Source organism: Pygoscelis adeliae, unplaced genomic scaffold (genome assembly GCF_000699105.1).
Source record: "Pygoscelis adeliae isolate BGI_AS28 unplaced genomic scaffold, ASM69910v1 Scaffold619, whole genome shotgun sequence".
Taxonomy (NCBI): Eukaryota; Metazoa; Chordata; class Aves; order Sphenisciformes; family Spheniscidae; genus Pygoscelis; species Pygoscelis adeliae.
In genome coordinates this window covers 341,629-364,128 of record NW_008825521.1, presented here as the reverse complement: position 1 = coordinate 364,128, position 22,500 = coordinate 341,629, and the positions used below count along the sequence as shown (strand labels likewise).

General features: G+C 37.0%; 1 protein-coding gene across 1 annotated transcript in view; it reads right to left on the bottom strand.

Moving 5' to 3' along the window:
* Positions 1-22,500, bottom strand: part of DENND1A (DENN/MADD domain containing 1A) — a 205,880-nt gene that overhangs the window by 13,589 nt on the left and 169,791 nt on the right. The window contains exons 14-19 of the mRNA XM_009331593.1: positions 20,700-20,801; positions 20,057-20,144; positions 19,417-19,457; positions 17,573-17,644; positions 16,423-16,479; positions 10,073-10,204 (exon numbers count right to left, since the gene is read on the bottom strand). Coding sequence (XP_009329868.1) covers positions 10,073-10,204; positions 16,423-16,479; positions 17,573-17,644; positions 19,417-19,457; positions 20,057-20,144; positions 20,700-20,801 — 492 coding nt within the window. The remainder of the gene's footprint in view (positions 1-10,072; positions 10,205-16,422; positions 16,480-17,572; positions 17,645-19,416; positions 19,458-20,056; positions 20,145-20,699; positions 20,802-22,500) is intronic.

The window sequence follows — 22,500 nt, the reverse complement described above, 5'->3', positions numbered from 1 at the left end:
TATGTGTGCAGTAAGTGTTGAGCAGATGGACATATTCAGGCCATGCCCCAATGTAGCATGTGTTCTTATATGATGTTGATGGGAGGAATATTATGTAGTAGTGGTTAACTTCTAATGGTATCTGTGGTTAAGAGCTGTCAAGACTACTGATTACTTCCTAGCTCCAGTGACAGGAAAGCTCATATACCACGCAAACAAGCAGTACAAAACCCACAAAAGATGATATCAATACAATTTGAGATTGTGACCATTTAGTTCTTCTATTTCACTTTTTAACTGCTGTGCAGTTGAAAATAAACCCTGACCTCCTCCCATCTATACGTGCGTTCAGTTCTTCTAAAACACTGACACACACACCCCCCCCCAACTATTAAACTGATATTATTCAACACTTTGAAGTTTGAAGACTCGTGACATTTTCCAAAGGAGATGCCTGTCAACAGCCTCTTATTTACCTGGCACAGATCCCAGGTGTCTGCAGACCACAGTTTGAAAACCACTGTAAGTTAAGCTATGTGTACTAGGTATCTCTTCCCACAGGAAACAGATGCCTACAGAACACAAAATGTTTAATTCAATCTAGAGTCGTTCTGGTTCAAAAAACCCTCACACATCTTGTTTTCTATTTCGTTTATGTGTAGTGAAGCCTTGGATGACTCTAAGACTCATACTGCAGACAGCTAAATACATAAACCAGGAGCAGGCTAGCATTCTTTTAATCCAGTTTCTAACTGCTCTGCTCTGTTTCTGTAGTGCTTTGACATGAGTGTTCCTTGCTGAGCCTTCCTTTTGCAATTTGCTTCAGCAATCCATGCTGTTTGGGTAAGGGGGTAATTTGCAACAATTCACTAGCTTAAATGCATACACCATGTTTTTGTTCTGAGAAGGTATCAGAGAAAAATCAAAGAAATTTCTACTTACAGAATGGACTTCTAAGTAAATTTCTTGAGATACTCACATAGACCACTATGGCCCATTTTACCTGCTCTCCTTGTCCCTTAGGGCAACCACTGGTAACTTAGTACCATTTTTTGTTATTTCTTTGGTATTTTGTCACCTCCTTTGCACCTAATCTTTTGCACCAGATTTTTTCTGGACCCTGCAGTAACAGCAGAATTGCATTGACAATATCCATGCCTAATCCTAGATGGATAACTCAGTGAACACACAGGTATGTTCATGGTACTAAGGCATGTCTAACACCCAGAAAATAACATATCCCATGGACTCTACATTGCATGATATGCCTTAGCCTGAAAGCAGTGTGACTTTCATTCATACAGAAAGAGAATAAAATCACAATTGTCTGTTACATTACTGCACAACGAAAGGACCATGAAAGAAAACTCCCTTAACTCATGGAACCATGCCCTTTATGGATTACTAGCAAAACAGCAAGGAGGTTTTTTTCAGAACTATTCACAGAGATAAAACAGGGAAGGGTTTGAGAGAGAATCTCATTGAGATGATGTTCAAATTTCAAAAGGACTTCTACCAAAATAAGGTATATTTTACAGTGGCTTGTTTTCATTCTATCTGTTTCTCAACATACATGGATGGAGAGACATGTTGCAAAAAATCCCAGACCCCAGGAATATATTTATCCCCATGTGTTAAAGTCTATCCATCTACTATCTCAGCAGAGTTTAAAATCACAGCTAATAGGTTAACAACTGTTTTTCTTCTGCTTCAAATGAAGAATATCAGAAAGCTGGGGGAGTATTCGGCTTCCCAATTTGTACTGACTGCTCACTGCTACCTGCAATGTCTGTTTGACAGGACTGACATTTTGTACCGCTGTGAGATGGGAAAACGTGTGACATTTTTATTCATGGTGGCGTACGCCCTTGTAATGATCAGCCCTGGTCGATGTGCTTACTGCAGCAGCCCCGAGCCCTCGGAGAACAAACAAGAACCGAAGGTGCCAGCAGTTCGGCTGCCTTATTAAACACCACCAGGATTCTAACGAAGAGCAACTGCTGGAAAATCTCACTGTCAAATCCTCAAGGACATTGTCAACATGGAACTAACTACATATATTTTTCATTCAAAATACTGGAAAATCCAGCAATGCAATATCAAATATAAAGAAAAAAGCTGCACTATTTTGTGTGTGTTTTCTTCTTTAACTGGTCATTTTGTCAGCTTTACATGGGACTTTCTGTGGGCCTGATACTGGAATTCAAATCAAGGAGATCATGCAACCCATATGATTTTAAATGTTGGAAAATGGACGTATCCCTTATTATCTTTTAACAACTATTCCTCTCTAGCAAGCAGAATACTTGTACAGAAAAAAAAAAAGAGATGGTCTCTCATTTAAGGAGTTCTATAAACAGCAATGACTATGTGCTTTGCTCAGCTTCATCATTCACTGAGGAAGTCTGCATAATTAGGGGGACACTCCTCCACATAAACACACAAAAGTACACGGCTCCTCTATCTGTAGCATGGCACTCCCCAACCATTTTACTAGGTATTAATCAGTCCAGCTCTGAAGGGCAAATCCAAAAAAGTCTGGCCAAACTAGCAAATGGACGTATCCCTTATTATCTTTTAACAACTATTCCTCTCTAGCAAGCAGAATACTTGTACAGAAAAAAAAAAGAGATGGTCTCTCATTTAAGGAGTTCTATAAACAGCAATGACTATGTGCTTTGCTCAGCTTCATCATTCACTGAGGAAGTCTGCATAATTAGGGGGACACTCCTCCACATAAACACACAAAAGTACACGGCTCCTCTATCTGTAGCATGGCACTCCCCAACCATTTTACTAGGTATTAATCAGTCCAGCTCTGAAGGGCAAATCCAAAAAAGTCTGGCCAAACTAGCAATCACAGTGGGGTTAGCAGTTAGAAGAATTGTATGTTTGACATACTCTCTCCCTCTGATCTTCTAGTTTAATCCAGGGGCCCAGAGGTCAATTCAGGCAGTTCTGGCCTAACTGCACATATCAACTTCATAAGTAATACATAAGAAGCTTCTGGATGCTGATCTACACTGATAGACTAAGCAAGTCATCCATAAGACCCTCCGAGCTTTTCTCACGTTGTCAATCTAGGTGATTTGGTTAGCCTTGCATGTACTGATGTATTTATTTTATATGTATGTATTATTTATAAAGAGCAATTCTTCTTCCACATGCCAGCAATGATGGACCAAGATACTCTCTACAAGATATTTATGGGTTCCTCAACGTAACAGGACTAACAAGGAAAGTCTGCAGACATGTTACAGCTGCTATTGCTTGTCACAGAGCCCTAGGAGGTCGGCTCAACTACCGTATTTTCTCCATACATCCAAGCGTTATGGCATCTGACTTACATGTACCCAGCGCAGTAAATTTATTCTGAACATCCCTGTGTAAGAAGTGCTTGAAATGCCAAGATAGTTGGAAAACACTAAAAGCCACAGTCCGGAATGTGCTTTTTTGTGGATGAACACATCTGCCGGATGCAGGACTGGAGCCACATAATCTTACTGCAAAGCATGAATTCCTACATAGCATGAGCTACATGCTTACTACATTGCTGTAGTAGCTGAAGAAGACATAGCTGTCTGGTTGCTCATTAGAAAATACTGGCAAGTGAGTGCATGAGAGGCAGTAACCTTTGGGTATGCTCTGCAGGTGGTGTACATCTTCCTAAAGAGAGCGCCAGGTCTCACTTGTCAAATATTTACATGCATGACAAGAGTGCAAGCCTTTTAGTTAGATAACTCCTATCCCATGGACAGCCATTTCTGCAAACCTTGCACACCACAAAGCAGAATTTCAATCAAATGAATTATTTTCTTGTCCATTGACATTGTTTTTATTCCCCTGACTAAGAACACTGTCTCCTAATAACCTGATTGGACATTTGAGCAGTCTCAAGCAGACATTAGATGGACAAATGCTTCTGGGCCAATACATTTGCCTTTCTTGCAAGGTGACTTTTACTGAGCAACGGTGAATTCCTTTCTGAAAGGAACAATCAAAGAAAGGAGTGAGAAGAAATGAGGGTAGAAAATATGCTTTCTGAAGACAAAATAATTTTAAAGAACTAGGCTTATACTTTTGCTACATCCACAAAGAATCAAATGGAGAGAGGGAGGAAACTCCATGTGGCTCAGCACAAAGGAACAGGGAAACCATATTGCCATTGAGTGGGGAAGAGTGGAATGGAAGCTCATTTTCTTAATGAAGGTATCTCTATTGTCAGAACAGTTCAGAGTGGCAAGAACAGGAGGCTGGCTTTGCAACCATAGCATACAGTTGCATGAATATTAGAAAATGAACTTGTTTTCCCCTTTCCCCTTTGGTTTCCACCTCAGTGCCACACAATGCCTGCTGTGATCCAGGGGAATCTGCTATTGTTCCAATGCACCTGGGTGTGAAGGGAGTCACAGGGTCTGGCAAAGGAGCCTTCCTCCCTTCCCTACTTCATCTCTTTTACCCTAGAGATAATCCCTCCCTCTGCTCGACTCTGGCCTCAGCGATCCAGTTTTGCATTTCTGGAATGTAGCTGGCTGGTTTTCTCCCCATCTTCCCCCTGACCTCTTAATGCCGTTTAATCTTCTTGAAGAAGAAACCTGCCCTACAAAGCAGAGTTTGCTTGGCATGTCTAAGTGCAGATCATGAATGGGAAAAATGAACATGTTCGTTTACAGCAAATGATCAAAACAGCACATCAGCTGGCAATTTCCATTTTATGGCCCACGAAAGTTTCAACAGCAGTAAGAATCAGCTGGGAAGAGAACTTAGAGAAGTCTTTTCACAGTCAGATAAGCTGCTTTAGTACATAAATGTATTTTCCATTTGTTTCATAGTTATTTACATTAGCTCCCAGAATACTAATTCTCTCTAGTTTGCATCAAGAATGGAATATGATTGAATCTAAGACATACTTGGAAGAGTCTTTTGTATTTTATTAAGCTTTAACTATTGGTACATAAATGGAATAAAATATTCTATTTGCTGCTAAATAAAAATAAGCCACAGAAGCATAAACACACCTAACCTGACAAAAGACATTCTAATTACAATAAAAACAATTAGAGAGCTGAACAGAACTGCCAGTATAACTTGCTTCTAAAATTATATCCTTTCCCAACAAATGATGTTTCTGGCAGCTTATCATTTGTCGTTTTAATTGTACTAGATCAGTTGTGCTACTGACTGTGTAAAAGCTCCAGAGAAAGAACCTTCCTAAGTATAGATTTGTTTTTAAAGAAACACGCCCTCTTGTGCTTACGCCCCCTCTCAAAGACTGATGGGAAGACCGGGCATAGGTAATGATCCTGTATGAACAAGGAGGCTCTTGTAGAAGTAGTCAGTGCAACGTTTCAGAGGAATAGCACGAAGGCTTGGTTGGGGTGGAGGAGTGGGAAGCAATGAGGATAGAAGCAGAAGCTTCATTAGGAGAAAGACGTGTTAAAAACAAGTATATTTTTGGAAAATAAAGTGTTCCCTTTACTCCCCAAGAAGAGGGCTACAGCTCTGCCAAATGTTAAGTGCTCTGTTTGACCATGTGACACCCACAATCTCAGACTGTACAATGGTACAGGTTCTAATAGAGCTGTATGAACACACACCAGGACACACGATTGCAGTAGTTAAAAGGACCTGTCAATGTGTCCACTCATCTAAGCAAAGTCTCAAAAATGTAAAAATCATACAGCATTTCTTTTCCCAGCTGTGGTACACAGACACTGTAGGTGTTTATCATAGCCACAGCTGGTGTACTAGTGGCCTAATAGTTAAGCACTGTCTTCTGGAGGGAAAAGGCTTCTAAAATATCAGATTCAGATATTAATCTACCCTTCTCCCTTAGCAAAATCATCAATTTATACATTATAAAGGGTTTTTGTTTTGTTTCTTTTGCTTTAGATAATGCAAAAAAAATACATATACGAGAACTGAGAAAGCCTGCTGCTCATTAAAATCTCAGCAAGATATTTTGGAGAGCTGCTTGTGTTACCTGAAACAGCTATACAATCACCATCATTAAAGAGATGCCTGCATTTCCCAGACTCTTTGCTTTTTGGCTATAACATACATAACACATATAGATATCACTTACCCAAATACTTGAATGAGATATTTGAGACTTCTGTCTCCAAAACCTTAAAAAATCAAACCCCCCAAAATACCTTATCAAGATAGTTCAGTCTTGCAAAAAGAAAACACCTTATTTATTCTTTGGGTTTTTTGTTGTGTTGGAGGTTTTTTTTGTGGCATAAAGGCAATTTATAAATTGTCATGTTTGTTTAGGGTGTAGAGGTATTAAGAATTCTGCAAACAATGTACTTCTGAAATCAGACAAAATTGAACTGCAATACAGATCAATCAGTTAATGAAAATCACAAAGCAGAAGAGATCTAAGGCTGCTTAACATTATGCTTTGTGCAGCATCCTTATCACTGTAGCTCGCCACCAACCATTCAGTGATGGAAGCCAAAATTTCTAGCAGAAACACACAACTCAAGCACCGCTAATGCAAACTCAGAATCTGAAAAATACTATGAAAAGGTCTGTATTCAGACAGTCATTCTTCCTTATTTTGGACATAAAATGATAAGACTTTTGAACAATCAAGAGAACTAACATTTCTGCAGCCATTAGGTGAAAGTGAACATTATTTAAACAAACAAACAAACAAACAACAAAAACAAAGCAACAACCAAACAACACCCTCCACCCCACCCCCCAAAAAACCAACCCAAAACAAACACATCCAGTATCACAACAGACCTCACTGTTTCAAGCTGTGGGTCCTGTCAAAGTAGACCCTAACAGCTGCTTGCTTGGACAAGGAACGTGTTCAAAATAGTCACAATGACACAGCGTAGTCTTTATTCTCCAAATAGCTAAAAGATGACAAAGACAAACGTGTATTCTACCTAAAAAGTGGGAGTGTATGCATGGAAGCAAAAACTACAAACACCCGAGTCACCACCACCTGTATTAGCTGTCCCACTCTGCCCTGTTCAATGGTTAGTGGGCTCACAGTGCTTGCCCTGCCTGGCACCACTGGGAAGGATCCCAAGGACAGCTATAGCAGCATGCGTTCCGATGTTTTAAGTAAGTTTTGGTCAGGTTTTAAGACAAAAAGCAGGAAGAAAGCAAGCAATAATGAGACATTCACAAAGGATGTTCTCTGTAGCATTTTATCTTCTACTATAATTAACCTTACTTTTCCCCGAAACAGAGTACTATGCAGTACTATATACTATTCATTTGAATCTTTTTCTTGGCTTGAAAACAGTTCCCTCTTCTCCCGATTCATTAAACCTTAGTTGCCTGTATTGCTATTGCTACTTGTTGAGTACAGTTGTATTGCCTCAGAATCCACGATGATAGTTCCTTTTATTTGGTTGATCTGAGGGTCAATATTAAAGGTACACCTTGAGTAAACCAAAAAGCATGCAAAGTCAAACCGGAGAAAAAGCTGTGGTCACGCCCTTCCACTTTGGTCTCCTCGTGTAGTCTTATTAAGAACACTTTGTTTAAATCTTTACTGCATTGCCCTAGGCTATCTGGCTAAAATCCTTCTTTTCACAATCAAGGAGAGCTTTCCCACAATGTCTTAGTATTACAGAAACCACTGTTAAAACAATTCCATAATAAACAACCCTCTCAAACAATGCCTGATAACCAGTTGCCAAGATGAGCTACAACACTACGGAATCTCGTACAGTTAGATAATTGCTGCTAAATTTTTGAGAACAATCAGCTGAGGTGCTATACATTCAAAGACATTTCAGGATATTTTATGGATATTTTTTGTAGCCTAACAACTGCAGATACACAACTGTATTTAGAAAAACTAAACACTACCTCACTACAGGGTGAGAGATAATGAGTTAAAATTAAAGGTTGCTGCTGGCTTCCTAGCCCATCCCCCTTTAGCTAATCTGTCATGTAATGAAGAGAAGCACCTAGCATAGGACAGCTAGCTGCCGGCTCACTTACAGCGAGCTGATTAAGAATGTTCAACCAACAGCAGACTGCAGACCTTTCCGACGAAAATAAATAGACTGTATGCAAATGTGTTTGTCACTTTGACAGCATGTCTCAATTAAAGCATCTCGCTGCTGTTGGTAGGCTCTCTCACTGCAGTGGTATGGACGAGGCTTACTGCATTACTGATACACAGGGCTTGACCCTAATCCGCATGCATGCATTTTAAAAAAGTCTGCCTTTGCCATATACGCTAGCATAATACTAGCAGACATAGAAAGCAAGTGACAATGAGAAAAAAAGCCTCTTTCATCCTCTTCAGTTTATAAGAACTGTGAATGCACAAACAGCCCTTATTTCAGAGTTCTTGTGGCTTTTTAATTGTTCCCACCTACTGTATTCTAGACAGAGTTAAAAGTGACACTAAAATCTTTCCCTTTAATCACTAGTTAGAAGCCGTCCCCCATTTAAACAGTAAATGTTGCTGCTTTTTTCCTCCCCAAAGCCTTAATTTATATTTCATAAACCTGAACATCTCTTCCTTTTGAATGAAAGTATGATTTACTTTTCATTTTGGCAGTGGGCTATCCGGAAAAAAAGACCTGTGAAAGGACAAAGGCTGTAAGTGAGATAGCCCTACAACTGCTAAGTTAGATAATTTTTTGGAAACCGACATTTGTAATGTAATGACAGTAATAAGCATTTAGCAAGCGAGCCTTTCACCACAGCCAGTGGTTCAGTAAAGCTGATGTGTGTTTCTTTTGACATAGAGAAAGTGATCATTAAAAAATTTGAAAGTGACTGTTAAAAAACTTCAGGAATTTAAATTTGCACTTTCCACTCAATTATATATTTCATTAATCTACCAAAATGTTTGAACCATCCATCCTTCATAAACATCTAAAGGAAAAAACTGAAAGTGGGTTATAATATTATCTGGATTTCTGACTACTTTAAATGAAATGTAACATTTTCCTGCTAGAGCTAGATGGCTAGGTTTCTCCAGTAGCCCCAATTCCTCTCAACTGTATCAGCACAGAAGTGAAAAATAAATCACTACCGCAAATATTTAATTGGAAGAGAATCTGATTGAAAAAAAATTCTCCAAGAACTTACATTTAGCACTGTGGTGAAAGTTCTGAAAGAAACAAATCTAATTCTAAGATGATACAGACAACGTTGCTCTGAGCAATGATTATATCTCGTGTTGCCCTATCTAATACCTAAACAGTCAACACAGCTATACTGACTAGTTTCTATGAATAGATACTTATCTAAAAATCTGATTTGCTTCACATTTTATAATTCTCAATATTTTACAATTGTTTTAAAATGACACTGTTTCCTTAGAAGAAATCAGATATTCACTCCTGTTTTCTGATCATAATACTGTAAAAAACAGATACAGAGAAAGAAAAGGCAACTGTGAACACAAATAATGTTATTTTTTGATTCAGACTACACTTAATAGGGCAAGACTGGCAAACTGATAGTAAATACTGTATGTTTTTCCATGAAAATCACAGCAACTACAACATTTTCTAAATAACTAGCTCTTAAAAAAAGACACAACAAAACTCACTCTTTTGCAGACATATCAAAAGAAACATTATAAGAGTAACTAATGTGTACAGCTCAGTTGTCAATACTGAAATACAGAGTACACTAATAAGCTATTAATTGATTTTTCCATCTTAGTTCATCACATTTAATTTTCAGAGAATGTTAAAATGCTTTAATAGTTGGATGTTCCATATTGACACTAATGATCTGGCTAGATAACAGAGGACATTTTAAATTACACATCCTCAGTCCTGAGGGCTATAGCACTTTGCATGCTAAAAGAACAGCAAAATAGTTTATAAAATTGCTATAATAATTATGCTTCCCCCCATTCACTTAGAATTTATTTTCCTCAAAATCATCGTATGGACAAAAGGAATCAGTAAACCCCAGAAAAATCAGGTTTTAGAACCCCATTTAAACAGATACAACAGAAATAAATCTATAATAACATAATTCAGTTACAAAAAATAATGAAACAACTGGCATATTCGTTATTGTGACTTTTCTCTGAACTATTTTTGCTGAGTCATACAATTTAAAGAAACCTAACACTAAGACATACCTGACCAAAATGTACTGTGATGGGTCTTCTGTCTTCCCTCAATTTAGGGTCCTTCTTTTCAACCAATGGCGAAGGCGCTGTCCTTGGTAGAGATTCCTCCGGTGCTGCAGAACACCCATTCTCAGCAATGTCCTGTATGGTAGGAAAAGGTGAATAGCATGGCCAGGAGCATTCTTGATTAAGGGTAAGGAGCACAAAGGAGACACTAGAGGATAATGCTGACTAACGATTTTGATGTTGGGGAAAAAAAACACCAAAGTACAGAAAAGAAAACATCATTAGAATAAAACATTTAGTTGCACTTTGTCAATCAGAGCTTGTACACAACCACTCTCTCCTCCTAATACCAATGTTGCACGCAAACATACACATTCAATAAAATGTCTGACTTAAACATGCAAACGCCAGGAAATACATAGGGAGAAAAAAAAAACATAGCTCAAAATTTCTATTCTAGGAACACTAGGAACAGGGCTATTCTGCTTTTTGCAAATGCAAATGAAAACAGTAATTCTATTTACATACTTCACAGAATTATCTGTAGCAGAACAACTACTTGTAGAAGTGGCAAGGAGAGATGAAACTCACAGCTCAGCTAGCTTTGCATTTTATCTTTGAGTCTGTGTATACTGAATATGCCTTCAGGAGGTTGTATAAAACAAACTGCTGCCTAGCAGGATGCTTTTTTGTTTTGCTTTTCTTTTGCTTTTGACATTAGTCCTCATCTTCAGAAGTAAAGTGACCCATCAACCTAGGTTAGAAGACTTGGCAAGCGTATGTATATGTAACATAGGTCTTGAAAAAGACAAAGGCATGCAGACATGAGGTATCAGACAAGGAGAAGAGAGTTTGAAAGTCAGTTGAGAAACAGTCTGTAAGGCAGTGGGCCCCAAACCTTACATCTCTTTGCAACAATATCAAGGAAATAATGCTTGGTAAATATAGAGAGAAACCTGCACACACTGTAGCTCTGCAAGACTGACCTAAGGTTGGCTGCTGACATAGACATTGCTTTGATTCACTGACCTTTGACATGCCCCCTCAAGTTTCCGTCTTGCTAAGGTACAATAATGAGACATGTAAGCTGATGGCCAATTAGAAATGGTTCTTTTGGACACAGGCTGACCTAATGTGTTTAGGTCAAATGAAACAAAAAGCTGGATGGACTTTCTAAGGGGCTTTGTCTGCTCCACAGAGAAGCTGAGAGACCTTTTTAGATCCAGCTGGTAGAGCAGTGGTTCACCAATATGGGCATAAGAATCGTGGGGAAATTAACAACTTGTTAAGGTCAAACTAGAGAGAAAAACTTTTTCCTCCCCCCGCCCTCCAGCTGCACAATGCTACCTTGTCTTGAAAAAATTCAACAAAGTACACTGAATTAGTAACAAAGAGCCCCAAAACAACTCAATGACAAGAAATGTAAGCTTCTGTCAAACTCATACTTCAGCTTCAAAACAGCAACAAGCTACCAAGGGATCTGGTCGGTTTTGGAATCACATAACATGGCAGCAACGTATACTGTTCTGAAATGTAATGACATTAAATACAAACTTTATTTACATCTTTCTATATAAGTATAGCCATATTAAATGTGCACTAAGCTTCAGACCTGTTATGCATATGCCATAAAGGTGTCCAGCACATTCAAAGCCACCTGACCTGCACTGAACAGTGAATGTTCCCAGCACTTCAGAGCTTTCAGAGTTCCACCTGGAGCTGTGGCCCCAACCAAGGCAAAAGACAGCTAGGAATCAAAGGAAAGCAAAGCATCTTCCAATCCAGGCAAAATTTGCAGAAAAATGTAAGACAGACACAAAAGTTTGGACATCAGGGGAATGGGAGGAGATAAAAGATACAGACAGAGCAAGCCATTAAGCAAAACCCCCTAAGATGTGTAACGATCACTGCAAATCCTTGCAGCTTTTATTGCTATAGATTTGCTGTACTTCTCTGATGATATAATTGCATACAAAAGATAACATGTTCCTAAAGCGTATTTCCACTGTTTGGTGTACAGACTTCCAAAGAAACTGCAGCAGATTTCAGTCAAAATTATATTTTTTAAAAATATATACTTAATGAAATATGAGAATTAAATTATTTGATACCTCTCTATTTTTTCAAATTCCAAAAAGGCAGACAAATCAACAACACAGCTTTGGTCATCAAAGCAAAATTTGCTTCACAAAAGTTCATTTTGTACCTTCAATGAAGCCACATTTGAGCTAAATAAACAGAGAAATCTGATTTTAAATACCCTAAATAAGGGCTCCAAGTAGCTTTAATATGATTAAATGTCAAAGTGTTTGGCATTTCTATAATTGGAAAGTAGACAACAGTCCTTCAAAGCAGTCTGTGACATACCTTCAGTCCACTAACAGACTTTGAATACAGTTATTCAGAAGTCAATAGGGAGTACAAGACAGACAGAGAGATAAAACCACAAATAGGAAAACAGGACTCTCCGATTCTGAACGTCAGCTTCAGAAAGGTATCAGGGCTCACAAAATGTCTACTGATAAAAGCAGTTCTTCAGCTTGAGAACTACAAATGACCAAAGAACTGCAGTGGATCATAGTGCAGGCAGGCCTTAAAAAAGCAGTGCCCATTCCTGGTACTAAAAGAAAAGCCAGGTAGACCTGTGCATCCCAACTGAGGGAGTGGATTTACCGGCCAGAATGCTGTCTCATATTTCCACGCTGCTTCTGAGACCCATGCTAGTACTTCCACCTGAAGCTGTGCTGTGTAAGTCTACCAGCTTGGTTGGTGCTCACGAGCACTTCTTTGTACTGCAGTGCATCATACCGTGTAGATATGTTCTAAGTCTGACTTTTCAGTTTCGACATGTCCCCAAAAAAGGGATTTGGTATAAGCCAGCAAGCCATTCCTGAAGTAGCTTAAGTCATATATATTATTCAGGATAACAACAAAAAAACATGCAACCTATCCCTCCCAAAAACTGGAAAAAAATGGAAGGTGATAAGTTATTCACTACTGGAATAAATTCTCCAGAAATGCAAAAACCTAGCAATGTTTCAGTGACTTTTTAATGAAAATGAAGTGTAATTTAAAGATATTATTAAAATCAAAAACACCTTTTGCCTGAGGATAAAAGATACTTTATAGATTACTGGAAAAAGAGAATGACAACGATCTATCACACTCCATAATTATCTCCATATATAAACAGTGCTTCCCCTAACAACTGTCTGTTCAGGTGAAATCTTTACAACTATTTATTTTAAAGGAGGAACTTCAGAGAATGAGCAAAACATATATTTACAGATATGTAAAGTTCACCCTGTAAACTGAATAAGGTTTTCTTCTGTTTAAATATGCATTAGTAATTTTTCTAGGGACCTTTTGTAATGGACTACAAATACTGTCCATTAGAAGAGCAAAAAACACATTCCAGAATGTGTAGAAGGATTCTTCAGGTTATTTTATAAACCTCTAAATGAGTTCTTTCTAGCTGTACTGATAATAAAGCACTGATAACAGCCCATTGATGACAGACATTAGCTAGAGCCACACAGGGCTCTCATAAGTAAAATAATGCTGAATACATTAATGCCAAGTGCCCAACCATTTATATAAATTGTCTTATCCATAAGCTTTCAGTAAGTTACATTCTCCCTACTGAAAGTTGAGGACGGTACCATTCATATTCCTCCTTCTTCCTAATTCTCTGTAGTTAAGCTTCAAACGAGCCAATAACGGAGTGACTTGACCACCATGGTCCATTTGTGAAATGGAAAAAGCAGCCTTTACAAAAAAAAAAAAAAGGAAAGAAAAAGAAAAAAAGAAAGAAGTACTGTATCAGATATAAAATAAAGCTACCATGCTGTATCTATTAACAATTATTTGCTATCACTCATAAGAATCCTCTGAAAACTATTTCTGTTGCTTTGAAATACTGTACCACAAATGAACAAGGGATGGAAATAGAGCCACATTCAATCTCTACTATCATATTAAAGAAGGACCTTACACACACCACAGTGACCTCTCAACAGGTCAATCCTGCATTTCCCATTTGCAATTCAAACCCAAGACTGGAGCAGACCAAGGGCAAAATGGGCTCTTGATTATATTTAAGAGGTCACCATTGCTATGCAGAGTTGTAGGAAGCAGACCTCTAGCTTTATTGCATTTTTAAATTCTATCTTGTACAGAAGCTGCTCATATTTGGCAGCGAAAACTGGAAAAGGGATGTTTATATTTGACTTTTCCTTACCAGTGGCCTGCATACTTTTTGTATTAATAATGGAAAACAATATGTTAAAATGCAGTGGATAGTAAGTTCAGTTTAAAAATAACCTTAGGTTATCCTTAGAAGATGAAAGACTAGCATGCCAAATTTGGCAAAATTAAGTATTTAATGATGCCAGAATTCCAAACGGTTAACACTTGCACATACTAGTAAGTAAATACATGAAAAATACAATGTTCTCACATGAAAATTGGTGAGTATGCACTAATACAATAGACTTGTCAACAGAGCAGCACAGGCATTTAGATTAAAAATAATATGAGGGTGGACAACACAATTTTTGCTATTTTTATCACTTTAAACAGAGCAATACCTCTTTTTAGAGTTATCATCCTATCTTGCATTCAAAATGGAGAAGAGGATGGGATGGAAAAGAACAGACTCAATGAAGAAAGGAGAGGTAGAGCCGTATGCGTCAACTACTCATAGAAATCTTTTAAGCTCTTGTGAAAGCGTATGTTGAACAATCATGCTTAACCATCTTCGTTACAGAAAAGCCACATAATAAGGAAGGTGAAACAAAATTGGGCCATTTATTTGTAAATGTTATGTGTGTTTTTTAAAAAAGAGTGCTTGCTGCTTGAAGGACTAGGAAGACAACAATAATAATAAAACAAAGCAACGAATGAACGAGACATTTCTCAGCCTTTTATACAAATGTCACAGAATAGCATACAATTATATTAGCATTTAAAATATAGGAAGACAATCTGGTCATTTTACGCAGCTCCAACTGCTTTAGAAATGCACACGAGAAGACCAAACATTTTACTATTCATGAAGGTTTTGTCCAGAAGTGAAACACATGGAATTACATTAAAAAATTCCATGTACAAGAAAACTGCTTCATTTTTCTAATATTTTCATATTATACATAAAGAGGTCACATATAAAGTAGGAAGTGTAATAAAATAGCATTAAAGGCATCTGAAGCAATTTTATCTTCCCAAAAAATCTCTAGCAATCTGCTAGAGTATTTAGAGAGCGAACAGCATTTAGATTGTACACACAGTTAATTTCATCAGTTCATAACCTGGCTGCAGAATAATCCCTTTGTATTAACATTTTGTTGACATAGAATCATAGAATCATTTAGGCTGGAAAAGACCTTTAAGATCATCGAGTCCAACTGTTAAACATGTCCAGGTAGACTGCTGTTTGTGCCATAAGATAGCACTGCAAATGTATTCCTAAGATGATGGTTTAGAAATTTAGAGAAGAAATTTACTGAGACAGCACAGATTTAAAAAATCCCCAAACTATTACGCAAAAAATGGAATAAAAATTTCTGATAAGAACTTCAGTTCTATTAGCAAGTTAGCTATCTTGTTTTCCCAAAAGACTCTAATAGCTCTGCTTCATAGAATAAATAGAGTATCTGAAATAAAGCTAAGGCAGAGTTAACCATTCATTCATAAGGTATGTATGACCATGCTTCTGGCTCAAAAGCAGCAATTAGTATTGGATAACACATTCTTCAAACACAATTCAGCATTCTTGGAACTGCAGAGTTTACAAACAAACAAAGACAGATTTGGAAAACAACAAACAGTTTGAGTATTTTTTTCTGCAATAATTCAAATTTGAACTGAACATCAACTCTAATTTAATTCCTTTATGCCTAAACTTTGCAGTAGACACTCATGAAACATATAAATCCTTTTCCCAATGACCAACACTATACTATTTTCCCTGCGAGACTGCTGTAGAAATAACAACAATTTGCCATTTGCAAAAAGTTCACTGCCCTTACTCTAGGAAAGATCTCCCAGTTCACATAAAGTCCCCTTCCACAATGCCCCAGCACAAAGGACAGGAGAGGGACCACTCCAAATAGAACACTCAATTTCCTGGCTTTTGTGGGTTTAAGTCAGAGCCTTAATGTATTTGAAGACAGTTTTTTTTGTCTGTGAATATTTATAACAGTGTGAAAAATCCGGGACAGCTGGTAATGCATTTTGAAGTGTGTGTGCTAACAACACTGTATCAAACAGCTTCCTATTGATCACATAATGCTTTTTGTGGCTAAGTATTTCATACATGGTGCTTATACATTTTGAATAAGAACTTCGAGTACCTTTTGCTTCAAGCGGTTTTTCACTTCTTTTATTCCCATTTTTGCATGATCTTTTGCCTGCATGAAAAATTAATTTAAGTTAAAATCCCCTTCTATTTCCAGCAGTGACTACACTTGATTTCAGCGCATCAAGATTCACCTTCTCTAGTTACTAAAAACGTCAAGGAAAAAATTGTAACAGGATATTGAAAACATACTAAAACAAATAGAAAGCTAAAAAACCCCCAAACAAACAAAAAACACCACCACAACCACCCACACACACTCGTTGCAAAAATTTTGTTTTCTCTGTTTTGATGCCATAGACATATTTCATCTTTTTGCATTCCACACCCTCGATCTTCCCCTCTCAGTACTTATCTCTGCTATAAGTTAACAATCAACAGAAAATAGTCAGCCTGCAAACTTTCTCCTTGCAGTACTCTCGATGCCAGTTCTACTTAGTAGAGCTAATCTCATCCTACTCATCTCTCAGGCTGGAGGAAGGCAGGAGAAAAGAAAAGTTTGAATAGTTTTCTCAATGCTTTTTGTAGCATTATTTCCTAATATTGAGCTTGTAAGAAATCCTCACTTGTCTCTATGTTATCTTACACAGTGAAACTGGCAGGCATACATGATAACACAGTAACATACTAGCTGTTTGTTAACAGAACTGAAAACATTTTCATTTAAAGAATAACTCAGTAAGTTGAGCTCTAAATAAGCAGGTATAAGAAATCTCTAGGGAAAATTAATTGACGTTTAGAGAAGACGGAAACAATTTGGAAAATGAGAGGATTCCCTTATTTCGTGAAGCTGCAAGCAGAGAAACCTGACGTAACAATGATTTCCAACAGAGTAATGATGAGATGGTAGAGCTGCTTAGTAGATCATATAGGCACTATTTCCCAGAAATAGTTCTATGTAATAAATAGAATTTATCATCTATACTTTCAAAAGAAATCACAAGTTCCCCTTCCCCTTTGCATTTCAATTGTTTAAATTTCAAAATGACTTTTCCATTTAAATTTTAAATTTAGATGAATGCTTATTTTAAGTAATTCCGTGAGTCCAATAAAAATGAATTTAAGTCTTGAGTTTCATTTGAAAGGTTATAACAGAATTGTAATTAGACTCTTATCTCAGTAGTAAGCCAGTACTTGATACTTACAAACTTATAGACAGTCTTCATGGCAGGGTTAGCCTTGGTCTTTACTGTATTTAAAATGGCTCCGCTTCCTTTCTATAATTATAGTAACAATAGAATAAATTTTATCAAAGCTCTTTAAAGCAAACAGCAACCTAAATTCCACCATTCTTAACTTAAAATAACAAAGCATTAACTATGCTTATTAGCAGAGCTGAGTATTAAAATGGTAAATTTAAAGAAAAAGAACACAAGTAAAAACATACTAAATGCTGTTCTCTGGTTTTCCAGAGGAATCCCAATTCTGTTTAATACAGCAGTTTTCAAATGAAAAATGTCAGTGTCTCCTAATACCAAGAGCCCTTGTCTTACAGGTCGTCTCACAAAACAATGTTCTATGACTGTTCCACTCGCCCTCAAGGGTGTTCTGTACATTGCATTAAAATCCTAAACAAGTTTAAGACAAAAGTATCCGACCAAATACTCAATGTCTGGGGCAGAAAATTCAGTTTCAGAAAAGCCTGTATATTCAACCTGAAGAAGTAAGATCTTTTATTTTCCTTTTCATGATCCCACAATACTGTTTATCAAAAGCATGCTGCCTTTTTAAGATCTAAGTAGTTGATAAAGAGATAAATTGAGGGAAAATGAAATCTAACTACAGTCATAAACATTAATTCTAGAAAAGCTGAATTGCATGTGCTGAACGTAATAAAAGTCATAAGGCAGTAACATGTCAAACAGAATAATCTGTTAGTCTAGTTGGTGTTTTATACATCTTCCACACACCATTGACTATTGCTGTACAGTACCTTATTTGATAAATACAGGAGATGGGTAAAATCCAAGGAATAAAATCTTAGATAATTTTATATTTTCTTATTTCAATGCAAAATTATATTTCCAGAGATCAGATGCAATCACTTGCAAACAGTTTTAAGATTTACTACTTCTGTTACTACATGACAATTAATCTTCAACAAAAATTATAAACTGTTGAATTTAATTACACGTATTTTTATAATCACTGTCAGCCATTCCCCTTTCTTATAATTTTAAAGTTACTTGTCATCCTACGTATTATATATATATATATGTAAAAAAATATATAAGAATAATACCTAACTATATGATGGGATTTTTTGCATTACTGTTATAAAATATGTTTAATTCAAAATTATCAGGCTAACATTGAGACCAGCATTTTGTGTAAGGAACATAATTCCATTCATAACCAGGACAATAGGCAAACGGAAAGCTGCAAAACTGAATTCTGTCAGAAAACAATTCAATCTTTCCTACTGACTCATACCCATAAAACACAAATATTTTACTTTTCAATACATCGCATTTTATGCATCAAAAGAAACTTTTAAAAATCAGCTATAATAACGTATTATTCTCTAAAAGTATTTAAATTTTTAATTTATACAACTAGAGCACTAAACCAAAGAGATCCAAAAACATCCCAAACAGTGCTGTCCCTATTCAGCACTTCACACCATTTAGCTTTAGGAAGAGCTTTTTGGTGTGGCAATGTTCCGTTTGTTTCCTTTTCTATTAAAAGTAAAGAAAACCCACATTATTTTCTAAAATGACAATAACTTATTTCCAGCTGTCTCCAAGACATTAAAAGTGGGATTCAAAAACTTGAGAATTCCTATTTTTTTTAGTGTATTTTTTCTTCTCTTCTTTACTTGATCTGAAGAGCGCATTGGTTTCTCACAACCAAACTCAAGTTGGTCACAGCTAAACACTGCAGGAAACAGGTTAGTCATGTTCATGAGGACAGGCGTTAACAGCCATGCAGAACTGTACAATGGTCCAGTAAGAATTAGGATGTCTGTTGGAGAATATTGTGTTCTTACCCTTACTGTAGAGAGCCACTGGTGGTACAATTTGTCACTACCTAGAGAGAATCACAAAACCAAACAACTGTAACTCTCTACCAAATAGAAGACACGTTAGAAATGTGAAGTGTTAGCACTTAGTGGTTCTAAGAGCATGAACAGTACAGAAACAGAACAGGACAACCATCCTTTTCTTTTAATGGAAACACAACAACAAAAAATTGATGAGATATCTACAATTTTTCTTTTACTTGCTAAGAGGCATTTCTATTTCATCTGAGTTGTCTTTCAGACATTTGAGAACACTGAGTTTGTTTTTTTTTTTTAAAAAAAGATCACTAAAAGAAATGAGGTGGTTCTGGGTACAGCCAAGAGTTTTCAATATCCTCCATTGCAAGAACTCTTTTAGTTGTATTTTAGCCAAGTGGTAAAGCTGAGGTTTTGTAAGACTGAACAGACTATTCAGACTACAATAATACATTACTCAAAGTTCTTGACAGAGGAAAGAACAAAAATTTAAGACACTTCAACCTACAGGGATCGTTGCAGCCTCAGTTATTTAGGTGAGTAACCACAATGACCCATTACATCACAATGGCTCACAAACAGTAAGTCAAGAACAGTGTCTGAAATTACTTTAAAATACTGTATTTCTTACCTGCATATTCTCCCATATTTATCTCCTCTTCAAAAACATCACTGAAACCCTCTCCAGAGTTAAGCAGATCCAGACGGCCATCGATGAACTACATCAATGTTAAAAGAGAGTGTAAACAAATCAACCATCCCATCCTTTATCTTTTCAGAAAGACTTTATTCTGCATTTGCTAGAATAACCCCAATGTTCTTATCAGGAAGGGACTCTAAATAGAATGAAATACAACCAAAATTGGCAAAATGTTTACCAATGCAAAAAGGTATGCTGCTTCACTGAAAAAACAGCATTCATATGTTTGTCTATACAGATATGTTTTCAGCTTCCCTGAAGCAGTAATATCATGTTTAACAGTATTATGCTTTCTGTACAAAGTTTACAGCAGATATATTGGGTCTAGGTATGCTCAGATCAAAACTGAGCACAGAGACCTTGAGGGGAAAAAAACCCATACACCTCTTAAAATATAGAAAGCCTTATCACCTGAATCTGAGAAAAGCCAGCAAGCAGGAATTAAGGTGCTGCCAACTACATGGATTTTCCTCATTATGTGTCTGACAGATCAAGGAATATAGGAACAGCCCTTGAAAAAAACAGTTGTATTGTTAAAGAATCTGCTTCTACATTAGAGCAATTAAGCCAGTACCTGCTTAAAGAGCTGGAGCTGAATGGCATTCTGAAGAAACTGCCTCATGACAGCAGAACGATGGGACACAAACGTTTCTTCACAAAAAGTGATGGGTTCACCCTGTAGAGTTCAGAGCATTAAACACTGAAAAAGCTTTGTCTGAATCCATTTGAATCCATTGTCTCCATTTAATCTACTTCCTTTCCAAAATAAATAGATAAATAAAGCAGGCCTTACATAACATTGAGTAAACTATAGTTTATTTCCAGGTTTCAATCCTGTGACTGAGAAACAGGTTGGAAACTGGCAAATTGCGTATCATCAAAATAAAACACATTTGCTTTATGCACATTTGCTTTGCTGGTGAAGGAGCTTTCATCATCCAAAAAGGTAATTTTACTTAATGTCCCCAAAGTATGACACACAGTCATCTGAATTTTGTATATTCTGCTTATCTGCCTCAGTAGACCCAGCCAGTTAATCTGCACAAACAAGTCAGGAATGTCTACTCTGTTCTCTCCACAGTTCAGAAAGATTAGACTTTCATATATTGAATGAGCGAAATTTCCCTTTTTCACAACCTTGTTGGCAAAAGACAGAAATTGTTTTGCAGCTCTACTTTTATCTTATTTTAATGAGTTATGTTAATGCTGAAGTCTGCTGTGCATCTGCCATAAGGGCACAAATTTCCTCCACACTTAAATCTACAAATACTCAATGTAGGAAGCAAATCTATTTATTGAATTAAAAACAGGAAAGTAACAAAGAATGATAAAATTATACTGATGTATAATTAATATGGAGGCTTTTTCATACTCATATTAAAATATATTTGGACTCTTCATCTGTTGAGTGTTTAAAATCAACATTAGATAGCAAAAAACCTTAAAGCACTCCCTTTAAAAGGGTGGTATAATTCCATTTCTGAGAGCTTTTTATATTAGCAATCTCATTTACCATTGGCTGTGTGAAGTCAGGATAACAGGGCCACTAAAATGACTGTGCTCAGAAAAACCCCATGCCACAGCGCTGCTTTGAGCGTATTGGTTTTTCCCCACCAATTTATGCTGGAAGCCACTATGTGACCCCAGGACTTCTAACACCTAATCCACACTAAAAGGATACTAAATCCTCAAAGCTATGTTGGGCAAACTGTGATGACACTCACATTTCTTAAAATCCATAGGTATTCACCTTTTTCCCTGAGTTGACAGTCGATCAAACTTACTCATTGATACATTTCCTACTGTAGGTTTGGCACTACCCCAGGGCTTATCTACCTGACGGTTGATACTCACTGCTGATTGCCGGTCCTTTGACATAACTGACCTCGCCATTGTAACCAAATGGCGCAAACAGTTTTATCAGTTTTTGATGCAATTTATGAGGAAAGTGAAGGAACTATTTGGCTTCAAATAATCAGACCGCAGTAATAAAATTCTTCCTGGCCACCAACGGGCAACCAGAATCACCAAGATGATACGCCATGTGCCTCACCTCTAACCCAGCACTCAACAAATGCCAGAGGTCACAGATTGTTCTTAACATGAGGAAAAGGATCGATTACAAGTGGCTGTCTAAGCACAGGGTGGGTCTCTTTCAAAGAGGGAAGAAGTCACTCTTTTAGGATAGCTTCTTTCACCTTTTCCTTGGGCCAATGAATTTCCATGGTTTTGGAAAAGAAAGCAGGTTTCTTATGTGACAACTACAGTTTCAGGATAATTAATTTCAAAAGTAAGAACCTGTCTTTGATTTACTCTCGCAGGTATTTACAGGGAAAAACCAAATCACTACAATCTTTCCAGGCAAGAAGCATGAA